This window comes from Patella vulgata, chromosome 2, assembly GCF_932274485.2.
Source record: "Patella vulgata chromosome 2, xgPatVulg1.2, whole genome shotgun sequence".
Taxonomy (NCBI): Eukaryota; Metazoa; Mollusca; class Gastropoda; family Patellidae; genus Patella; species Patella vulgata.
The window spans coordinates 59390663-59414590 of NC_065880.2; the positions used below are offsets into that span (position 1 = coordinate 59390663).

The 23928-nt window shown below is 34.3% G+C and overlaps 1 protein-coding gene across 10 annotated transcripts in view; it reads left to right on the plus strand.

The window, feature by feature from the left end:
• Positions 1-23928, plus strand: part of LOC126811172 (uncharacterized) — a 213723-nt gene that overhangs the window by 140539 nt on the left and 49256 nt on the right. For 8 of the 10 annotated variants that reach the window (XM_050536711.2, XM_056098848.1, XM_056098849.1 and 5 more), the window contains 2 exons: positions 17562-17708; positions 19160-19322. In XM_050536711.2, coding sequence (XP_050392668.1) covers positions 17562-17708; positions 19160-19322 — 310 coding nt within the window. Of the gene's footprint in view, positions 1-17561; positions 17709-19159; positions 19323-20243; positions 20834-20907; positions 21033-23928 lie in introns of those variants that run through there. The other 2 variants (XR_008786066.1, XM_050536712.2) reach the window with 2 other exon arrangements.

Here is a 23928-nt window from a genome sequence, read left to right on the forward strand (position 1 = left end):
GAAGATGCCAGCTTGTTATCTAATCTTATATAATGTATCTTTAAATACATGTATATAGTCATAACTATTCAAATTGTGTTATTAATTAATAAAGTTGTGAAAGGATACAATGATATTTTTATAAATAAACAAGTTTTTTTGATATACATAATGTTTGATGTTGCTTTAAGTTCTGAAAGTGTACAAATATGTAATATTACTAAATGCAAACAGCTCCTCCACAGGTAACTTTATTATAATATTAATTATACTGTATATTTACTATTGCTCTATGACCATATATATACGGAATAAAGATTATTTATTGTCCATGAGTACTCACTTTGAAATGATAAGGTCAATGTTGAAATATCTATCTGTAAAAGCTTTCACTTCAAACGCATTGATACTGATCTTTAAATGTATTTTTAAAAAAAAAAAATGTCAATTTAATAAAAAAAAGATACCTGTTTATACTTTAAAACAATCACATGTAGCTCAGTTTTGTGGATTTTATTAGATTTGGGTGATCAATGATGCTGCAAAAAAAGTTATAATTCGGTGGCCATCTGAAATTACCTTTTTCTCCACGCTTTGTCATGTTCGAACTTTGGAAATCATAACCCTTTCCCCATGCCCTTTACCCAGGACCTTAACAGATAGCTCAATTCTGGTTATTTTATTGGGTTCAGGTACCTTATATTAGTCTAGATGCCAATTTTTAATGCAATCTGCCAATAAAATACATTTTGGTGGCCATCTGAAAGTATGTCTTTTTCGGCAAATTTTGCGATTTTTGACATTGATACCCTCTTGCCCCTGCCCCTGCCCCCACCCCCAAACCATAATAGATAGCCCAATTCTGATTGTTTCATTGAAGAAAAAAGCCTCATATTAACCTAGATGCCAATTTTTATTCAAATCGGTCAAGAAATAACATTTTGGTAGCATACGTAATATGTTGGTATTTTGCCATTTTTACTCATTTTTCGACTTTTTGTCCGCGTGATCAAAAAAGAGTCCAACACAAGGTTTTGTCCCTTATCTATCTATCCCCTTTATTTTTCATAATGAATCCCCAAATTAATTAGACTGATTTCCTTTGCAGATCTGTATGGCAAAATGTGATTTGATCTGTATTGAAAGGATTATTTGAAAAATAAACATCATCCGAAAATGCCCCGCGGCTATTTGCGGCCCCTCAAATTCGGCCCCTCAAAATGAGCAAAATTGGCATTTTTGAAAGTTTCTTAATCAAAAAAATGATCTCCTATTGTTCTAATGTTTGTTTTACTAGTACCCAGGGGTAAAGTCTACCAGGAATTAACGAAACAACTGTTTGGTATTTATTTTTCTTTTTATTGTACTTCGAAAACACTACTTCGTGATTTTTTGACACGCCTGGAGGGGGGGGCAGGAGAAACCCGCCCCCATATCTCAAAAACCGTTAAAGATAATTGACTCAAATTTTCTGTGCTTCTATTTGGGTCATAAATGAGTAAATATATGATAAAAAAATCAGCATTTCTAAAGTTTGAAAATTTAGCTGCTGGTACCTATTTATATACAGTGTTTAAGGCCATGAAACGAAGAAGCCTATTGATTTTCAGCGATTTGCGATAATTACTGCCAGAGTTATGGCCCTTGATCACTTCAAAAAATCTTGTGGACGCTCTAGAGGCTAAACTCAATATCCGATTGACTTTAAATTTATACACAGTGTTTAAGGTCATGAAGTGAAGAAGCCTATTGATTTTCAACGATTTCCGATAATTACTGCCAGAGTTATGGCCCTTGATCACTTCAAAAAATCTTGTGGACGCTCTAAAGGCCAAAGTTAATATCCGATTGACTTTAAATTTATACATAGTGTTTAAGGTCATGAGAGGAAGAATTCTATTCATTTTCAGTGATTTTCTATAATTACTGCCAGAGTTATGGCCCTTGATCACTTCAAAAAATCTTGTGGACACTCTAGAGGCCAAAGTTAATATCCGATTGACTTTAAATTTATACACAGTGCTTAAGGTCATGAGACGAAGAAGCCTATTGATTTTCAGCGATTTACGATAATTACTGCCAGAGTTATGGCCAGTGTCCGAAACAAACATTTTCCAAGCACAGGCCCATGGTCATGTGGGTCCTTCAGGTGACACGCAGGCTCAACCAATAATAATAATATTTATAGTTTCCAAGTGAAGCGCGAATGATCAGAATAATGGAAGTACATATAAAGCCAGTACACCACAGAAGGACTAAGGGTTTAGTAACTTCCATTTCAATTTAATGGAAACAAATCTATTCATCGCTACATAATTTACAGTTTTTCTCATTAAACTAGGTGTCACAGCTCCATTGCCCGATATCCTGTTCTTTTGTTTGATATAATTTTTATATATGTGTCCATTTTATTAATGTGTCCTTCAGGTGACACGCAGGCTCAACCAATAATAATAATATTTATAGTTTCCAAGTGAAGCGCGAATGATCAGAATAATGGAAGTACATATAAAGCCAGTACACCACAGAAGGACTAAGGGTTTAGTAACTTCCATTTCAATTTAATGGAAACAAATCTATTCATGGCTACATAATTTACAGTTTTTCTCATTAAACTAGGTGTCACAGCTCCATTGCCCGATATCCTGTTCTTTTGTTTGATATAATTTTTATATATGTGTCCATTTTATTAATTTCATAAACGTAAGTTGAAAAACGTTAATTTCCCGTACCCCACTTCAAATGCTCGGCGGGCGCACTTATTATTAATATTATTTTTTCATTTTAATATCATTAGAAAGATAAATGAACGATCTTTCAATTGGTCGGGGGTGCTTTGTTGGCATTTCGAAATACCATGCATTTTTTGCAAGTTGAACGCTTCAATTCACGCAATCTTTTTTTTAGGCGATTTGTCAATATAGCACCCCCGACCGATTGAAAGTTTGTTTTATTGTCGTTTTGATGCTATTAAAATCAACAAAATCAGAGCACTTTTATAACCATGTGACAGGATATAAATATAAAATCGAATGGAAATTTCCTCTCAGCGACCACACGTCTTTACTTTTGACACCAATCATTTTTCAAGAATTGAAAAATTCCGTAAAATTGGCGATTTACAACATTTCGTTTGAGATGATGGAACCGACATAGATTATGAATTAGGTCAGTCATATCAATAATATACTAATCTAATTACTATCATCATTCACCCACATAACAAAATGATGTTAATTTTACGTAGAATTTACGTAAAAATGGTCAGTCAGTTTACCATCATTTTGCTCATCTTTTTAACGATAATTTTACGTCAGGAAATGACGTTAATCTAACGTAAACTTAACGTCATTTTCTGACGTAAATTTTGCGTAAAGTTTACGTCACTTTCGTTAGATTTACGTCAGAAAATGACGTAAACTTTACGTTAGAATTACGCCAGAAAATGACGTAAATATAACGTAAAAATGACGTAAACTTTACGCTAGAGTAACGTCATTTCCTAACGTTAAATTGTCGTTAAAAGGATGAGCAAAATGATGGAAATCTAACCGACCATTATAACGTAAATCTAACATTAAATAAACATCATTTTCGGATGCAATTCTAATGTCAAATTTTGATGAGCAAAGTTACGAAATTATTGATTATTTGCGGCAGTAAATGGGAAGTACAGCCAACCCAATAATCAAATGTTCTTTACCCGTGGGAGGGGCTAGAAATTGAGTGGTCCAACCAGTGACCGCCCTAGACTCTTAAAACCTTTAGCCAAATTTTTAGCCAATTCAAAATTTTATTAGCCAATTCAGAAAGTTTTAGCCAAATATTTTATATCATTTTTATTCATATGTTTGTTAATTAAAAATGAAAATAAATGTGTGTGTGTGTTTGTTGTATTTTACGTCCGCTTCCACCGAGGTGATATCGCGGACAAAATAAATGTTTAATATGTACTTTTATTTTATGATCAGTAGTGGAATATCGCGTTTTATCAGTGAAATAAAAGTGTTATTCCACTGGCTAGTTGTTTTTACCTAAAATGATTGTAAAATCATAAAATAAATAGAACATTTGTCGTTTTGTCGTGAATAACATATTTTATTTCATCTCTAAGCAAGAAAACGTTTATGTTTTCACTCATGCTACGCATTCGTGAAAATATAAGTTTTCTTGCTTCTCGATGAAATAAAATATGTTATTCACTCTAAAACGACAAATATCCTCTATATATAGTACACAAGAATATTATTTTATCTCCTTGTTCATGCAAAAGTTCACATTATTGAGAGAATGAATGCAGATAACAAAAAAATGTTTATAGGACGTACTTCACAGTCACATGATTTAATTTACTTCATCGTCATAACAGAAAAGACACGACGATTCTTTTTAAGACACCGCTGATTTGAAATTTATGTCCGGTCCATCCATTTTTATAAGCATGAGGTCATTGAGGGTTAGCTCGACGGTCTCGGTTAAAGGTCTAATTTTTGTCCACATGTTGATGAAGCCAACGAAGGACTTGCGTCCGAGATGACACGCTCACTCACGGAAGTAGATTCTGGACTAACAGTAGTCGTAGGAAGGAAAAAGGAATCTATCCTTATTTTGGGTTTACTAGTATTAGTTGTCATTAATGTGCGTTTTATTTATTTGCTGCGTAAGTAAAGAAAACTTGTAGTGAAGCGAATGTAAACAACGCAGTGCCACACAAAAGGGGCGTAACTGTGTTTTATAGTCTCCAGACTCGATCTTTCGGTCGTTTTAATGCGTAATAATGTAACATTGACTGATTTGCGACTTGTAAGATTGAGACTAGAGTAATTAATGTACTAAAAATAGACACTCCATCGAGTCGATCGAAAGAAGCGTTTAACGAGACGATTTCAAGTTTAATATTAGCAGATTTACGAAATAACACTCTCTAAAATTCATTCGCCAAATTTTTCGCCAGTATCATCACTTTATTCGCCAATAAAAATAATTGTCGCCATTGGCGAATTGGCGAATGTCTAGGGCGGTCACTGTCCAACATGTTTGCTTTAGATCATAAGGTCTGTCATTGAGTCAAGTGGTTTAGTTTCCACACACAACTTGAACATGGGTTTTCTCTGGGTCCTCCCACTACTAAAGATTCCTGGTGCAAGTGAATTATTGAACTTGAATTGAATCACTTAGTCCCAAAGGACAGTTTATGTCTAATGGATGTTACACTCCATTTCTCTCTATCTACCCATAACCAGTCAAAATTCTAAATGTATTGCACAGAAAAGTTAAAAATCTAGCACAACTTACAGAATTATATAACAAAATATACTATAAGTATGTATACATGTACTTTATTTAAAAGACAAAAATATTATGTTATAAAATACAAAATACACATTTAAATATTAACAGTTTACATGTATATCTACAGCTGTTTGAGAAATGAAGACGGGCATAGGCCACACAGTGTGCTATGAGGGAAATTTTGTCTGGACAGCAGAGCTACGGAGTACTCTTATATAAAATTCCAACTGCCAAGGAATCTTTCACACACACACACCAGAGTGTACACAGTACCTTGGTTTTTTGTCCCATCTGTATGACTAGTGAGCCATCCATGACAGGTTCTCTGTCCGGTATCACTGACAAGTGAAAATGTTCAAGAAAAAGGTCTGCATTAGCGCTATGAAAGTGTTGATATGCATATCAGAAAGGAAAACTGGGATATTGACCAAATTTGGCCAAAACCTATAGCCTCTATCTCGTTTGCTCAAGGTATTGATGGAATAGGAGTTAACTTTGGAATGAGTGAAATGAAATGGGGTTAAATGTCCTATTCCGACGGGGCTAATGACATGGACATATGCTATACAGTGTGCTATCAGGGAATTTTATCCAGACAGCGGCGCTAAGCGTACTCTTATATCGAATTCAAACTGCCTGGGGATCTTTTATGTGCACAAGACCTCAGTCAGTCGTACCATCCAAACGACTAGACAGCTGTCCTTGTCCGGCCCTCTGTCCTGCACCACTGATAAGGGGAGGAAACCAAGTCTGGAAATCACGAAGAACTTTCTCGGTCGACACTGGAATGCTATGGGGGAAGTTTTGTCTGGACAGCAGAGCTACGGAGTACTCATATAAAATTCCAACTGCCAAGGGATCTTTCACACACACCAGAGTGTACACAGTACCTTGTTTTTTTGTCCCATCCGTATGACTAGTCAGCTATCCATGTCAGGTCCTCTGTCCGGCATCACTGACAAGGGAAAATGTTCAAGAAAAAGGTCTACATTAGCGCTATGAAAGTGTTGATATGCATATCAGAAAGGAAAACTGGGATATTGACCAAATTTGGCCAAAACTTATAGCCTCTATCTCGTTTGCTCAAGGTATTGATGGAATAGGAGTTAACTTTGGAATGAGTGAAATAAAATGGGGTTAAATGTCCTATTCCGACGGGGCTAATGACATGGACATATGCTATACAGTGTGCTATCAGGGAATTTTATTCAGACAGCGGTGCTAGGACCTACTCTTATATCAAATTCAAACTGCCTGGGGATCTTTTACGTGCACACCAATGTGTGCACAGGACCTCAGTCATTCGTACCATCCAAATGACTAGACAGCTGTCCTTGTCGGGCCCTCTGTCCTGCACCACTGATAAGGGGTGGAAACCAAGTCTGAAAATCACGAAGAAATTTCTCGGCCGACACTGGAATGGAATGTTGTGGAATGCTGACTATTACTATTGATAGGTTTCATCCTCTCATGATTCCAGGGTGTAACACAAATTTGAAAAAGATCAATTAAGAATAGACACATCATCGATTGCAATCGAGAAAGGGAGAATTAACCATGGAAGTGAAAGTCCTGAAAAGCTGTATATTGTTAATGCTCGTCCTCTCACGATCGCATTGATTCACATTTCACACCCAGTGGGCGGACAAACAGGGCAACAGTATAATATGCGAAAATTGATATGTGGGTTTATAAACAAAGATATATACTACACCAATATTACATGTGTTGCAGAATTGGTTAAACACATTTCAAATATAATTGTTAACACTGATATTTGCAATGGTTGATCCATGACAAAAGATTTGAAATATTTTGAAGAGACACAAAAGGTTACCGTTCAACTCATTGATACACTAGTTTAAGCTGAAAGGTTGTTATATGATACTGTGAGACGATGTAAAGGTCAAAATTTTAATTCGATTTTGATAAAACTTGAAATGCATGTTTATAACCTAAAGATCTTGATTCCTTTCGATATTTGAACATATCCGATTAAGGATATAAATGGTTAACCGGTTACGGTTCGGTTCGGCAAGCTGACCGGTTCGATATACCCTTGACCGTTATTTGTTCTATATAAAAATGTCAGTGTATATCGACTAGTTAATATGCTAGCATTAACCCACACTCTCTTGTTCATATTACACGTTGATACAAAACTTTCCCCTTTATAAAACAACCGTATTCACCGCTTGAAAACGTAGTAGAAAAATTAGACTGTGAACAAAGTATCTTCCTCCCTCTCGCACGTGGCCAAATGGTATAATCTGCTAGTCGTTGCATTGGCTTGACGGGGTCACGTGTTCAGTCACATGTGGTAAACATAAGAATTTTATAGTAATCGTAGTATTTTAAAAACACGCTTTTAATACGGCATTATTTATAAACATAGAATTTAGAAAATGGCTACCACAAAAGACGAAAATCGTTCATCGGTTTAGAATTTTATAGTATTCGTAGTATTTTAAAAACACGCTTTTAATACGGCATTATTTTTAAACATAGAATTTAGAAAATGGCTACCACAAAAGACGAAAATCGTTCATTAGTTTGGAAATATTTCAAAAACACGCTTTTAATACGGCATTATTTATAAACATAGAATTTAGAAAATGGCTACCACAAAAGACGAAAATCGTTCATCAGTTTGGAAATATTTTAAATTAGAAGATTCTAAGAAGAAGACGAAATGCACGTTATGTGGAACGCTATTGGCATACGTCAAACATGAGGAATCATTTGAAAAATATCCACAAATCAGTAAATGACGGTACTAATTATAATATTACGTATGGCGATAAGATTAATATTACGTACCGGCAACTACCAGCCAAGCCTACCGGAAAACAATGACGACGTCATTATTACAGCTATCACTCTTATAGTTTTTAAAAGATAATTTATATTCATAGAATGTTTGTTTTATCTACTTTCTAATGATACCTAACATGACTGCATTTATGTTTGAAAGATATAAAAAAATAAATGTTGAAATTGCGATAATTCCCGGCATTACGTAATTTACTTAACTCATTGACCCTTTGAGCTAATTATGTTAACTACTGCTTTATCCCCTGAGCCAATTAACCAGACTATAGCCTCTATCCCTAGAGCTAATTAAAGGATTATCCACTATTCTCACATATTTCAGATAACACAACATAAAACAAAAACTATTACTCTGGTCAAAAAATGTTTATATTTCACGGTTGTACGTGACAAGGAGTAGGGTCGCCTGTCAAACCTCGTGGGTTTTCTCCGGTTTCCTCCCACTGCTAAAGACCCCTACGCGCAAGCGAATTAATGAAATAAAATTAAACCATATGTTACATTGTTAGTCCCGAAATGACCTAGTTTGTGTCGAGTGGACGTTAAACCCCATTTCTCTCTCTCTCTCTCTTTCTTTAGGCCGGAAATGTTTAACTGATCCAGGCCTTAATCAACTCTCAATGGCATCAGATTTCTCTGATATTAAATAGATTAGAATGGGTCAGCGATACTTTGATTTAATAAAATATGGAGGACCGAGACTTAGCTTTGATCAACCAGTACAGTGGTTGAAATTATTGCACACGTCTGTCAAACCTTCAAAGGCTAATATCTTCGCTTGCAATAGAGTAATTTGAATGAAATTTTCAAATTATTCATTTTACATCATCTACTTTCGAACTATTATAGCAAGAATGGCTAGTTCTTTATCTAAATCTTACATAATGTATCTTTAATCCCCTAGGATGTTTTTTATTAACATGGCAATAAAATAATATTATTAACATTGAAATCTTGATTTAGGTAATGGATAATGGCCGAAGACTGTCCATTATGTAAATTATATTTACATAATGGACAGTCTGAGGCTATTATCTAACTTAAACCATAGCCAATCTTTGTCTAAAATAATAGACATCTTAAAACAATAGTGTCTTGTAACACCTCAGAAATAATGGACAGTTACTTAAACCAACACCGCAGTCATGTGACTGCCACTGAGTGATTTGTTAACAATTAATACAAACAAAACAAGGATATCAATACAGTCATGTCTTCCAGTGGAGAGGATATATTTATTACCCAGTCAAAAATTGTTCCTAGTTATGACAATGACAATGTATGGAGTGACATATTGGATATGGGGGAGAATGCAAATCCAAGGATTGACCATCCCAATTTTAATATAAGGTAAAATATTTATTCTGATATATCGGGTGTGAATACAAACCCTGACTCTAAAGTGGAATACAAAGCCCATAATAATCGTAGTAATTCCAGATTTGCTGAACCGTTGCAACTATTGGAGCTATAAAAGTTAGTTAACGATGGATTATGTGCCCAAGCAGAAAAGAGTGGACAGGAGCAAAGGAGCTTACGTACTATTCTCAACTCTCAATTTGAGAGTTAGAGTGAGCGGAGGAAATACATACAATATTGTGAAGATGTGTCAAAAACCGTTCAGGGTGGCTTGAACCAACGCAGAATACAACCTAAAGTCACTAGAGCGTATCAAAACCTGCAAAATCTACAATATGTCTTAATAAAAAAAAATACACGAGTTTAAGGTAGGCTACTACTATATGGTTGTTATTTCGCTCTTTATTACCCAGTCTAGAATCATTTGATGAATATGTACACTTTACAATTATTCTAAATTCAGAAGCATTTTGATTGGCCTTTGATTAAATGGGTCGTAAAATCAACTTTTCATAAAATAAATTGACCAGATTGTATTGTATGTTAATAAGCCACAGAAACAAAACAACCCATTCTTTCAATTAGACTGGTGAGGATTTAGAAAATCATGTTAAAAACCAGATTATTTCTAGTTTTCAGACCGACTGATGCTTTTTATCTGAGACCTAGGAAGCTACCAGATTCTAATGTATGGTATGGTGACTCGCCTATGGGAATTCATTTATTACAGCAGACAATAAAATGCATCTGCCAGGTGGCTAGATTCAAAGGGAACTCTACGGACCACTCATTGAGAGCTATCGCAGCTACACGTTTGTTTGCTGCAGGAGTAGATGAACAGCTCTTTGTGGAAAAACACTGGACATCGTTCAAGTGCATATAAAAGGACAAGCGACAATCCACTATCGGACTTGCATAACATTTTTGTAGCTGAAAAGTATCCAAAATTGCGCCAACTATCAAGTCCAAAACAAAATGATTCCAGGGAAATAAACATCCATTCTTCGGAAATTTCAATTTATTTAAAATTTTGTAAATGTTGAAAGGGAAATTAGTAATAAATGGACAGGTTGTTTTGATTTATTTTCAGTTGCTTAATATATAATGACTACACTTTATTATTAATGTATTTTTCACTAATAATGGACAGTGTCTAAAAATAATAGACTATTTCCATTAATAATGGATTGTTTTCGTTAATAATGGACTGTTTGTTTAGACAACAATCCATTCCTCATTATAATGGATGAAAAGAAGAAAGGATGACATCATAGCTGTGGTTTAATGGAGGGTTACACCACGGCAAAAATGCCAAAATCCTCGCGGTTGTTAAAAATCGGCTGTCAAATCGCCGTCAATTAACTGTCGATTCAGTTTTTTGGGGGGACAGAATGGTGCCGAATGAATGGTATGTCGTGTTAGTAGACATATTTCTCGATCCAAATTAATAGCTTCCTTAATGTTTGTCCCTTTGAATAATGTGGTACGGTCCGGTGAAAATAGTTAGGTTAACGATATTGCTGGATCACATGACTGGATTAAAGCTTGCATTGATGCGCGCTAGGGATGTAAACATATCGAATCTATATATGAAGAAACAAAGAAAGAGATTGTAAATAAAATTAAAGATGTTGATGTTTCCCTTACGTCCAACATATGGACCAGCTTAACTAACACTAGTTACATCAGTTTAACGGCACATTTTATTTTTGAAAATTCAAGGAAAATGGGTAATGCCGCTAATGAAGGTGGCGGCAAGAGAATCTGGTCTCACCCACACTGGTTGTTTCGCTCACACTATGCAGTTAGCAGTTACTGACGGGTTAAAGCTTCATAGGGGCGGCCCGGAAACTAGTTGGCCATTTTAATCATTCCGTTTTAGCCACAGAGACCTTAAGCAAGGCCCAAGGTCATCACCCTCTTAAACTAATTCAGGATGTTTTTACACGCTGGAATTCGACATATTATATATGATGTTAGAGCGACTTCTAACATTAAGGATTCCCATGTAGTCTGTAATTTTTGACGACTCTGTAACAAAAATATCAGATCGTATTGCCCTTGATTTAAAGGACTCGTTTTGGAAAATAATTCAGGATTTGGTACCGGTATTGGAACCACTAGCTGACGCCACAGAGATCTAGGCGACAGAAAAAGCACCTTCATCTAGTGGTGTACATGTTTTGTTAGCTTGTCTTTTTAAACGCGATTTACCTGGTCTCGATTGTGACATAAATCTCGCATTAGAGCTAAAAAGTGTCATTAGAAATGGCCTTGTCAATCGACTGGACATTAATACAGATGGACTTCCTAATGATGTTTGCCCAATTTCACCTTTAATGCTCTCGACAGCTCTGGATCCACGGTACAAATCTCTGAGATTTTTATAAGAGAACCAGAGACCATTGATTTGGGACAAAATTCAGCTACTGTTAACTGAACTAAATAATAAATCCAACAATACTACTACCGCTGACTCCCAATTTCATAATACAGTGAATAATGATCTCCTACCACCGGTGGCGAAAAAAAGTCGAGTTTTTGATTATTTGACGGGCGATATAGGCCCTTTATCTTCTAGTGGCGTTGACCATATAGCATCAGAACTTGAAGAATTTAGAAATGCCTTAGTGCGCATTTCTGAGCCTTTAGAAAGGTGGCGCCTGAATGAATCCAATTTCCCCAATATAGCCAAGTTGGCATACCAGTATTTATCAATTCCCGCAACATCCGTTCCTAGCGAACGTACGTTTAGTGCCGCAGGCAGAACTGTGACTAAGCACAGATCTAATTTGTTACCAGAGAATGTGGACAAGTAGTTATTTTTGAATAAAAATCACAAATTTCATAAAATGTTGTTTTCGTGTTACGACTTAAATGAATTTATCTTGGTTACTGTAGTTCACTTAGTTTTTTCAACTATGATTTTTGTGGAAAGTACGCAGGTGATTTATTTTTTGTTTATATTCAAAGATTCATGCTCCATCTCTTTCAGTATAAAAATAGTTTCGATTTGGTGTGATTGTCTATTAGATTATATCAATCGTGTTTAAATTAAAGTACAGGCAATATTTCTCACATGCCGGGGATTAATCATTTTAAAAAAATCCCACACCAGTTGTACACGTTTAGGCCATGGACAGACCTAATTATATAGGCCTACATACAGTTATAATGTTTTGACCTATTGTAAGGTGACTGTGATCTACATGTTAGTATATCAGTTCCTGACTTTTCGGTAATTGACCGAGCGTAATGTTATTTGAATATGATGTTTTGTGAAATTAAAAAAAAAAAATTTTCTTGTTGAGAGATCTTATGCCTCTATAGACTCTCCAGAAAACAGAGACTTATTGCGTTGTAACTTCGGGCTGGGTAATTGTATAAAAGTGTGGTATATCAAGGTTGTGGACCCTTTAGAGGTCACAATTTTAATCCGATTTTGATGAAACTTGAAATGCATGTTTATAACTCAAAGATCTTGGTTCCTTTCAATATCTGCGCATATCGGATCATAACTTCCTGAATTATGGCCCCTGATTATACGAAAGATCGCCTCTTTTAGCTTGTGGTCCCTCTGAATGTCGCAGTTATCCAATTTTAAAAAACGTTTGAATATATCATCGTTACACCGTAATAAAGGTTGAGTTCAAATTACGTAAAAATTGGACCAAAACTGTTGGACAAAATGGCCGTCGCTTGTATGCTAGTAGTGTAAAAATATGGTACATGCAGGGTTGTGGACCCTGTAGAGGTCACAATTTTAATCCGATTTTGATAAAACTTGAAATGCATGTTTATAACCCAATGATCATGGTTCCTTCGATATTTGCGCATATCGAATCGTAACTTCCTGAATTATGGCCCCTGATTGTACGAAAAATCGCCTTTTTTAGCTTGTGGTCCCTCTGGAGGGATTTAAAAAAACGTTTGATTATATCACCGTTACACCGTAGTGAAGGTTGAGTTTGAATTTCGTGAAAATCGGACCAAAACTGCCGGAAAAATGGCCGCCGCTTGTATGCAAATAGTGTCAAAATATGGTATATCAAGGTTGTGGACCCTGTAGAGGTCACAATTATAATCCGATTTTGATGAAACTTGAAATGCATGTTATAACCCAAAGATCTTGGTTCCTTTCGATATTTGCGCATATCGAATTGTAACTTCATGAATTATGGCCCTTGATTGTAGGAAAAACACTTTCTTTTTAGCTAGTTCTCTATCCATCTCTCGAAAATGTGGGCGTATCCTGCCTGGCAGCCGCTGGTTAGCAGATTCCTTTTAAATATGTTGTGAAGCGTTGTGGTCACGAGAGGACGAACCCTATCTATATTCAGCGTTCAGCGACCTTCCATACCAGTGTTGTGCTGGGCAGGGATAGAACTTTATTTGAAAACACACAAGCAAAATTTTGCTTGCTGATTTCAAATGTACAAGCAAAAATAGGATTTTGAAGAAATTCAAGGGGCAATTTTTTTCTTTAATGAAAATACTTTTATTATCTTTGGATTACATGTTCAAGTTATGTTATACATTGGAGTGTACACATATGGCATGTTTTATTATAAAGTGTACCAGTGGGTATCTAACAAATGTAATGGTTTTATTAGAAAAGAGAAAAAGAGTTTTTAAATATTTTTATTATCTTCAAAATCAGCATATATTGAACATATAAAATACTTAATACCAGCTTTATTCGTGTATTTTTTTTATTAAAATAAGTTTCAAATATTTTAATGAATTACATCATTTAAGACAGACATTTTTCCCATCATTTTTTGTCAAGATTTTAGAATACATTGAAATAACATTTGTTTTAAAATTTTTAATTTATTTTTGTATAATTATAATGGCAAGTGTGTCTTTAAAACAGACTTAAAAATAAACTGATGAGAAAAATAACAAGTTCCGAAAATTGAATTGTTCAAACCCCAGTGAAAATTTGACTAGTCTGTCCATTCACAACATTATTGAAGTGGTCTTACTTTCGTTTTGTAAACTTTGTATTTTTATGTCACGTGGAAATAAATTTGTCCCTTTGTGGAATGGCTGTTTTTGGTTTAGTATATGCCATTTAAAAAAAGCGGGAAAATGGTTTGGAAAATCAAATTTCCATGCTTATATATTGCTAATGTTTCGTCCCATTGATGTCTGTCCAGTTTTAGCGAAACGTTAGCATTATTTTAATATTTCTTTTTGGCTTCATATTACGTGATAGAATTTGAAAAAACGCTGCAAACGAAGCGTGAGTGTAGTCTCGATCTTCCACACAGTATACGGATAATTTGACACGGGTAGTCGATTGATTATGTCATTTTTACAGTTGTCTGTTCGAAAATGTTAACGTTAGCACTCTTGATACGTTGGTACTACTAATTCGCCTTTCACGGCGTTACTTACTCAAAATGTATCACTTTCTTTACGGCCTTTAGAAAAGAAAACCGGCTTTCCGATTCCCGATGCATAAACATGGCGGTCGGCATTCTCGCCTTATTCACTCGATCAAAATGACTTTGACCCCCGCAAAAAAAGTGCTAACGTGTCAATTGACAGACCGATTAAATAAACCGTCTGTCCTTACGTAACGTTAGCACATGCTTTTAAAATACTTTTTGTCCGATTTTAAATTTAAAACTCGCCCAAGGGTAGAAATACTATACAATTTATTAATACCTTTCATTGCCGACTATTTTATTTTTAGATAAAAACAATAATTCAAGTAATACAGTTATTTATAAAATGTCCACGTCTGTCCTTATGTAACGTTAGCAACAGTTGCATGCCCGATAAATGTTTAAATTTTAGGTTATTAAAATATATGATTATATTTATTATATTAAAATCTTAAATTCTTAATATTATGCTTTAATTAGCATGTAAAAAATCTCAGTAACTACTTACATCAACACTATAAATAGAAATTTTCTTCAAACTTTAGTGCTAACGTTACAAATCTGCCAGAATGTCTGTCCACATGTAACATTAGCAATGCAATTAATTTTTAAATTAAAAATTAATTTGTAAATCATATCCCATGAAACTTCAGATTTAGATAATGTATTATTACATTAAACTTTTGAAGAAAATTATTAATGTATATAAGCAACAGTTAATATCTGAAAGGAAAATAAATCTGCCATGCGTCTGTTCAATTCAAAAGAGACATTTTATATTTACTAAAATGGTCATCTTTACTGTCTTATGAGCCAAAAATAATAGCATTTTCATTCTTTTAACATAATTCAATGTATATTCTACCTATAGAGATTGCTATTTATATGAATTTTAATGTGCATTGTTTGCATTTGATATAATTTCATCTAGAGTGATATGATTAAAAAAATTTCAATATGTTAGGTATAATGTTCAATAAAAAAATTATTTTGCGAAAAATTATCTTTTTTAAAATATATTTTGGAAGAATATGTATTAATCTTCCCTGAGACAGGGATTTTGTAAGAGGAATTGGAATTTCATAATTCAGATGGGATTAGGAACCTATGGTACACTTTAAAAAAAACCATGCCATATTCCTTACAATTTCATTAAAAAGCTAATGGCTAATAAAACACAACGATGAACACCCAAAACTGTCCTCAACACTAACAAAATTAACAAACTTGCAAAAGTTGCTGTTATATTACAATTTTAATTTCCAAAATATTAATTGATATATTTTATTTAAATCAAAAATATTTACAAATGACGGAGGCACAAAAAATATAATAAAAAAGGTTGTGTTCTTTCGGCTGTGCATATTATTATAGCTACCCTTGAAAACTCATTTTTTTTCATTCAAGCATATACCTTCTTGACGATGCATTATATAATACAAGGATAGTAAATTAAAAATACAACATATAAGTACAATGTCAAAAAGTGTCCATTGATTTAGTCAAATAGCGATTTTTCAGATCACGGACAGCTATGCATGAAACGTCCGACGCAGAATCAGTGAATGATAATTAAATCAGTCTACCGGAACTCTCAAAATATATAGTTGGCAATGTTGACATTATTTATATTTCAGCTTTATTAAAATTTATTTCAATCTGAAAATCAATGATTTCTTTGGAAAATCAAAGTATTGGTATAAACAATTTGTCAAGATGAATAGAAATTGAACAGAAACTGATAACTTGAATACTTGACGCATACGCAGATGTCACAAAGCGCCAGATATAGACATCGCTTTATTTACAATATGCAAGGAAGGAAAATCAAAAGAATTTCCGTTGTTTGTCATAATTATTTTCTTCAATTTGCGTAGAAGAAATCATGTTATTCAGTAACAATAAGCGAAAAAATGTTACACACATTTATTTTCGTGTGACATATTTTGCAACACGCAGTCTACAAAATCAACACGCATTTTGCGTGTTTGCGTCCGTCAAATTCGATCCCTGGTGCTGTTTTTTTTCGAAAACTTGTGAACATAATAGAGTAGGTAGTTTTTAACGGATTTTTACAAATTTGGTGGAAAACATTGTATTTGGGGTTATGGGAGGGTGATCCCTATCGATATTTAGCTATCCGTGACCTTCCATTCCGAAGTTTTCCCCTTCTTTCGAAGACCTTGTGGGTGTGTCTTGCAAGGCAACCGCATGTTACTTTTAAAGCCCAGTAAAGAGTTTGTAATGCATTTTTATACGCCCACATTTTCATGCGGACGTATATTGTTGTCGCCCCAGTCAGTCCGTCTACATTTTGTTTGTGGACAGGACAGGTCACAATTTTTATCAGATTTTGATGAAACTTAAAATATATGTTTATATCCCAAAGATCTGGGTTCCTTTCAATACTTTCATGTATCAGACCCAAACTTTCTGGATTATGGCAACTGATTGTAGGAAAACAATTGTTTTTTGGGTTTTTTTTTTTTTTAGCTTCTCTGTCCATGTCTTGCAACAAAATGTGGGCGTATCTTTTATGGCAACCGCTTCTCTTTTTAAAAGCGTGCTCTTTTGGATTGGTTGAGTATGATTTTAAATTTGGCACTGATGACTTTGCGTCTTTTTTTATATGCCCACATTGAAATGTGGTTGTATATTGTCTTAATTGAGCAGTCATCAGTTGTAATTTATATATTTTGACAGGATGTGCAGGTTTATCGGTACTATAGAGATTTAATCAACTTTAAAACACAAGGTGATCCAGCTATGATGTTAAGATGTATTAATCCTAATGAATCCAGATTATTAGATCCAGCTACTGGTGTTCATGTTAGATTTAGATTAGCAGGAGTAAGGACATTTTAATGTGGACATGTATTGCATCATCTGTTTTGAGCTTTTGTTGTGATACAACAATTCTTGTAATTAAAAAATTCACCTTTGCAGGGATTGTTCATATATTCATAAGGAAAAATCCTACCAAAATTTTAAATTGACTGCAAATTTCTGTATATTGTCATCACTTCCCTCCAGTATTCATCTAAAATGTGATCTCTCTCCATCTCTGAAGAAATTCAGAACCTTTCTATTGCAGAATTATATCTGTTTATGTTCAAACTTATGAAAGCTTGTGAAGGCAATACAGTTCTTGATATATTTTAAAACACGATAGGATTAGGATTGTTCATTAGGTTATTTAGAGCCCTATAGAATTTCAAAATTATTTGGATTGTAAATATCGTTATCTATCCAGGCGCATTTTGACATTTCAAGCTTCTGAATGTGATACAGGACAAAGTTGGAAGTTTGTGACAATGTTCATTTGAGACCAAGGAGGAACCTTTATTATCCAAATTCAGAATTTTATTTGTTGCAAAACTTGTTCACATAGAATCTTGTGAACGTGAAACAAGAAAAAGTTCTGATTAACAGGGAGTTTTAAAACACAATACAGGATGTTCTAATGAAGTTTTGAATAATAAATTTGGACTTTGCTGCTTGTGGACATACTAGGGGGGATGACCAACCTCCATTTGTACAACTTGGTAGGATTGTTCATTAATTAGAGTATAACAAGCAAAAACACTATTGACTGTCAAAATAGTCAAATTATAAATTTTGTGGGCTCTCAACACATTTTTGAAAATTTGGTTGGTAGTTATCATTAAACTAAAGAACACTATTAAATTTCAGAATCCTTAAATTTGAAAGTCATATTTCCATTCACATTTCTAAAGCTGATGACTGAGTTCATAGTGGTCTTTCTTAAAAAGTTCTGTACCGGAATTGTTGACTATGATTTTAAAACTAAAATGGATGACTTTGTTTGGGGCAGAGTTTATCATTAGGGCTAGAATATACAACTTTGCTGCTTGTGGGGATAATTATTGGGGGGCTTGACAAGCTCCCATGTCTAGGGTTGATTTTTAGATCACTTAGATCATCCATAAAAATTTTGACTGTTCTGAAATTTTGTTTTTATATAAGAATTCTGTAGAACATTTTTCTTTGATTACTTAATATTGTACTGAATTTGTTCCTATAACTTGTATAAAACTATATCAATCATTCTAAAGTCAATCAACCTTTAAATTGTTGATGCATACCATTACAAGTTGATTTTGATGTGGTCTAAACTATCCTGAGAATACTGTTAAAATAAGACATACATTTATAATACATGTAAAAGATCTGTCGTTGAGATTAATTTGATGAATGTTTATCTAATCTAGGCCAACATGAACTTGATGTGTTATTGTTATAAAATGAGTTAAGCTTCTCTCTTTTATTTTTGATGACAGGATCGGTTTCCACCTAATATCTACTATAAGATCTTTACTCATAGACCAATAGTTGATATGTGTGCTAATAGTCCTAAAGATTATACGAGAGCTACAGCTAAGCAATCAGTAGCATTTGATAGAAACAACAGAGCTAGACAAAATCAACTTGGTGATAGAAAAGGTAACTTTACCGGTATATTGTATGTCAAAATGATTAGATCCACTAATTATGTGAAAATGTGAAAGCTTTCCAATTAAGAAATCATCCCAAAATAAATGACACATTTTTTGTAATAAAAACAAAGCTTTGAAATAAGCTTTATAGTCTTATAGTCCAGTGGATATATGCTGAAATTGTTCAGTTTGCGTTTTATGTGCTGATCTAGAGCAACTTCCGTAAATAGATAGATGATTGACGTCATCAGTGAAATGAAAGGGGGTTTAGCGTTCTTCTTTTCTGCGCTCACTGGGCTAATGAAGATGAGGAATGCCAAAATATATTTGTACGTTTAAAATCGCCGAATGTCATTGAAGAATCCCTTGCAGACAGCAATATTGTGAAAGTTGAATCTCCAAAAGTAATATAAAACCAAAAATGGTTCGATTCTATCAGTATTTATTAAGATATGATGAATTCAGAATTGGTCATCATCTTATATTCACTTTAGACAAGCCTATGATTTTTTCTGAAATCTTTTAATGAGTGACTGCGTTTTTTGAAGGGCTATTTCGGGAGAAATCAGTATCGGCCAATGCACGGTCATTTTGCCAATACTGGAGTTGCCGATATCTGTTGAAAACGACTCAGTAAATACCTTGAAAATATTATCCCAGTTGTGAACAAATCATTATTTTGCTTGACACGCGGTACATCTAATTAGCCACGTGCATGGCAACAGAAATAAAATATTTATTTCGGTTGCCTTGCTTGTTGCTATTTAAACGTACCGGTAATACGAGACTTACCGCTCTCCGGTATCTAAATAGCCAAGCGCACGGCAACCTAAATACAAGTTTTCATTTAAATCCTTATTCACACACTGTTTGAGAGTTTGGGTCTCTTAATGTGATTTTTGAGAATACCATTTCTGTGTATATGCAGACAGCCATTAACATACAACAGTCCACCCGATAAAACTTTTGATTGGAAGAGGGAATAAGCCAATTGCATGATAATCAAAATCATAGCATAGGGCCACTTAGTCTCACGACGATTTCTTTGGTAATCTACTTCCGGTGACAAGCACCGAACAATGGCGGAAAATATGATGCTCTGCAAGACATCGAGTGTGAATCAATGAAGCGTTCGCGGCACCAATTACTTCCATTTTACAAAAGAAAAATAACAGATATTTTAATTTGTTTATCAAGGTATGTAAATCAATTATTTAAACATATATCTTAATAAAATATTTCATATTAATCTTGAAATGGGAGCCCAAGCCTTGGTTTCACAGTTTTAGCCTTTTGCGACAAGTAGATTATCCCTCCGCCTGCACATTTATGTGCTTCGTGAAATTTAAATTTTGATGTCTTGATGGTTATATAAAGTTAAAGAATTATTCCCATAGGTTATAATCCTAAGTACCGGTTATGCCAACTTGGAAAATATGCTATAGGCCTAGTAGGCCTACTGGTGTTTTAAGATACCCCCCCCCCCCCCAAAAAAAAAAACAAACTAAAAATTAAACTTGACTACGTACGCTCACGTATCATGATCTCCCTTGAGTTTTTCAACAAGTTTACCATGTGTTTTATTTCAACAGATTGGTGGATTATAATTTAATATGATGGTGGGGAAATATTCATGTTTTTTAGCACAGAGAGAATGGGCAAAAAATGGACATAGCCCGTAGCATACATGGAAGGTGTTGTGCCTCGAGAAGTAGGTAATTTGTCAAACACTCAGTAATAATTAATATAAAGAATATGGACAAATTTATATTTAATTTTACTATAAATTATATTGTTCAGTATAATTTAGTACCTTTTTACATTTTATGGTTTTGTTTTTCGGATACATTTACAGACCGATCTCACAGCATTTTCCAAAGATCTGTAAAAACAAAATAATACTGGGCCTCATTCATATGTCATAGTATAGGGCTATATCTTATTGTAAAAAAAAGTCACAATTTGTAGGCAGGTTATCTCACTGCATTTTGTGAAGTTTTGTAAAGTTTAAATAATACTAGGCCTATTTCTAAAAAAAATGATCAGCTCCCTCTCAAAAAAAGATCAGGATAAGCAAGCAAAATAACTCTCTGCAGTTTGTGCAAGTTTGTAAAGTAAAATAATATAGGCCTACTACGTATCCAGCTAATAGATTGGCGTCAAGAATGTGTTAAATGCCGGCAAGATTCACCAAAAACTGGCCAGTTTGTGCTACCTTGTAGATTAAGAAACACCGTTTACTTTTGACATCGATCGTCTGCTTTACGACCGTCCAGTTTCATGGAATATTTTTTAGAAATGAACACTACCATTTAGATTTGAAAGGGGTTTAGTTTTTAGACAAGGCCTTTATTTTCCCGGACGTTGTCAAGAAATGAACAGAGTGTTTAATTACTTAAGGCGTTTAGATTTTACGCCAAATTACAACTTTACCGAGAGCCGTCTAGTAACTTACGGGTGAGTAGTAATGCAATGCCGTTTACTTTCATGTTTTGTAATTAGTTTGCCCAGTGTAATCTAGAAAACTTAAGGCGTTTGTTTTTGTGTGAAATATTTAATTTCTATCTCTCAATTTTAGAAACTATGTTCAGATTTAGAATCTGAGTATAGTGTCTAAAATTCTCGTATGAATTGCATATTTGTTGAATATCGTCCATTCTTCGGTATTGTCGACGACCGTTGGGAAAAGTCGATTTACACTGAATTGACAATTTTCCCGGTGTAGATAAAACCAACATTTTATTTATTAGAAATTAACAAAACAATGGACGTATATCTTGTTACTTATAATCTTGCTTTCTGGGTTATTTATTCGCTTCCACAATTAATAACAAATGTATTTGTGAATTTACAAATTAATGTGTGCAGTTTTCGTTTCGGCCACAAATGAAACGTGATTTTCGCATTTATCTAGGCGTCTTTGGGGGACTATTTTCGCCAACATTTATTTTTGTATCTCCACCCCTTGGGAATGTTGAAGAAATACCGAAGGGAGGGGAATTGTTAACTATTGTAGGTACAGTTTCCCCCCATTGAAATGGGCAAGGACCACAAATCGTATCTAGTTTATAATTAGTGGGGGGTTGGATGGCTGAATGGTTAGCGTGCACGCGCTGTATCATAAAGTCTGTCATTGAGTCGACTGACGTGGTTTCGAATCCCTGGTTGTACGTGACAAGGAGTAGGGGCGCCTGTCCAACCTCGTGGGTTTTCTCCGGGTCCTCCGGTTTCCTCCCACTGCTAAAGACCCCTATGCGCAAGCAAATTATTGAAATAAAATTAAACCATATGTTAGTCCCGAAATGACCTAGTTTGTGTCGAGTGGACGTTAAACCCCATTTCTCTCTCTCTCTTATAATTAGTCTTGTCAAAATAAAATCGAGTATTTCTAATCAAAAAACAAAAGCAAAACAAGCAGGGTCATTATAATATTTAATATCCAAATACATGAAAAGTTCTTCTACAAACTATATACACATATTGCACACAAAACACTTATCAGTTTACACACTAACATTCGGGATACCACATATTCAAGTCTAAAACCTAATCCGCGTATTGTTTACAAACACAAAATATAAAAACATACACAAAAGTTCAAAATTTAATCGGCGATATCAGTTTATATTCTTTGAATGACCTACTGCTATTGTTTTATAAATGACAAAATCCAGCCACGTCCTAGCTGTCTCTGTTCCATCTGAAACCATAGCCTATGCCGTCACTTGGAATATACAGTCATAAATGCTCGTCATTACAATTTATATTATATTCTTTGAATGACCGCCTGCTTATATCACAAATTCTAGCCACCTGTCTCGGTTCCGTCTGAAACCATATCGCTCACAGACGTGTAAATACACCACCATCGCATGGAATATACAACAGTCATTAATGTCTGTCGTAAGATTCTTTGAATGGGCGCTACCTATTGTTTAATTAATCCCCTAATCCAGACACATGTTTTTGTAGTGAAGTATATTCGTATTGTTATTTGATTGCCGTTATGATTTTAGATTTTTAGAATACCTCACCGATTTTTGTAATAAAGTATACTCATATTGTTTGTTAATTGGCGTTATGATTTTAATGTTTAGACAACATTTAATTGACTTGATATGAAATCTGAATATAAATTATTAGATGGATAAATAAAAGATATTTTACAATTCATATTATTGACAGCTTAATCATTCGCCAAAATACAATTGGATTGATATTATTTCGGCACCATAATTAATTTTAAAACTAATCGTTGATTTTATTTCCGTGTAATAAATTATAAAATAAATCATAAATGAATGGAACCTGTTGTAAGGCGGACACTGCATGCTTTCTTTTAACGTTGGGTTATTTGAGATGCCAGGTAGTCTGAACAACTGAAGATAACATGTGTCGAAAAAGTGACTACGTGCAGTTTTATTCTTTGATCTGTTATATCACAGGGCAATTCTGTTATAGTGTAACAAACCTGCAGGAAAGGGACTATATTACAAGTTGAAAGTTTTGCATTGAGGATCGCTCGATTGTAGGCGATGTAATTTTAGTGAAATTGGTGCCGAGAATTGGCGTGTTCGGAAAATAATCTAAAGCGTATGCAAAGGAAGACGTTG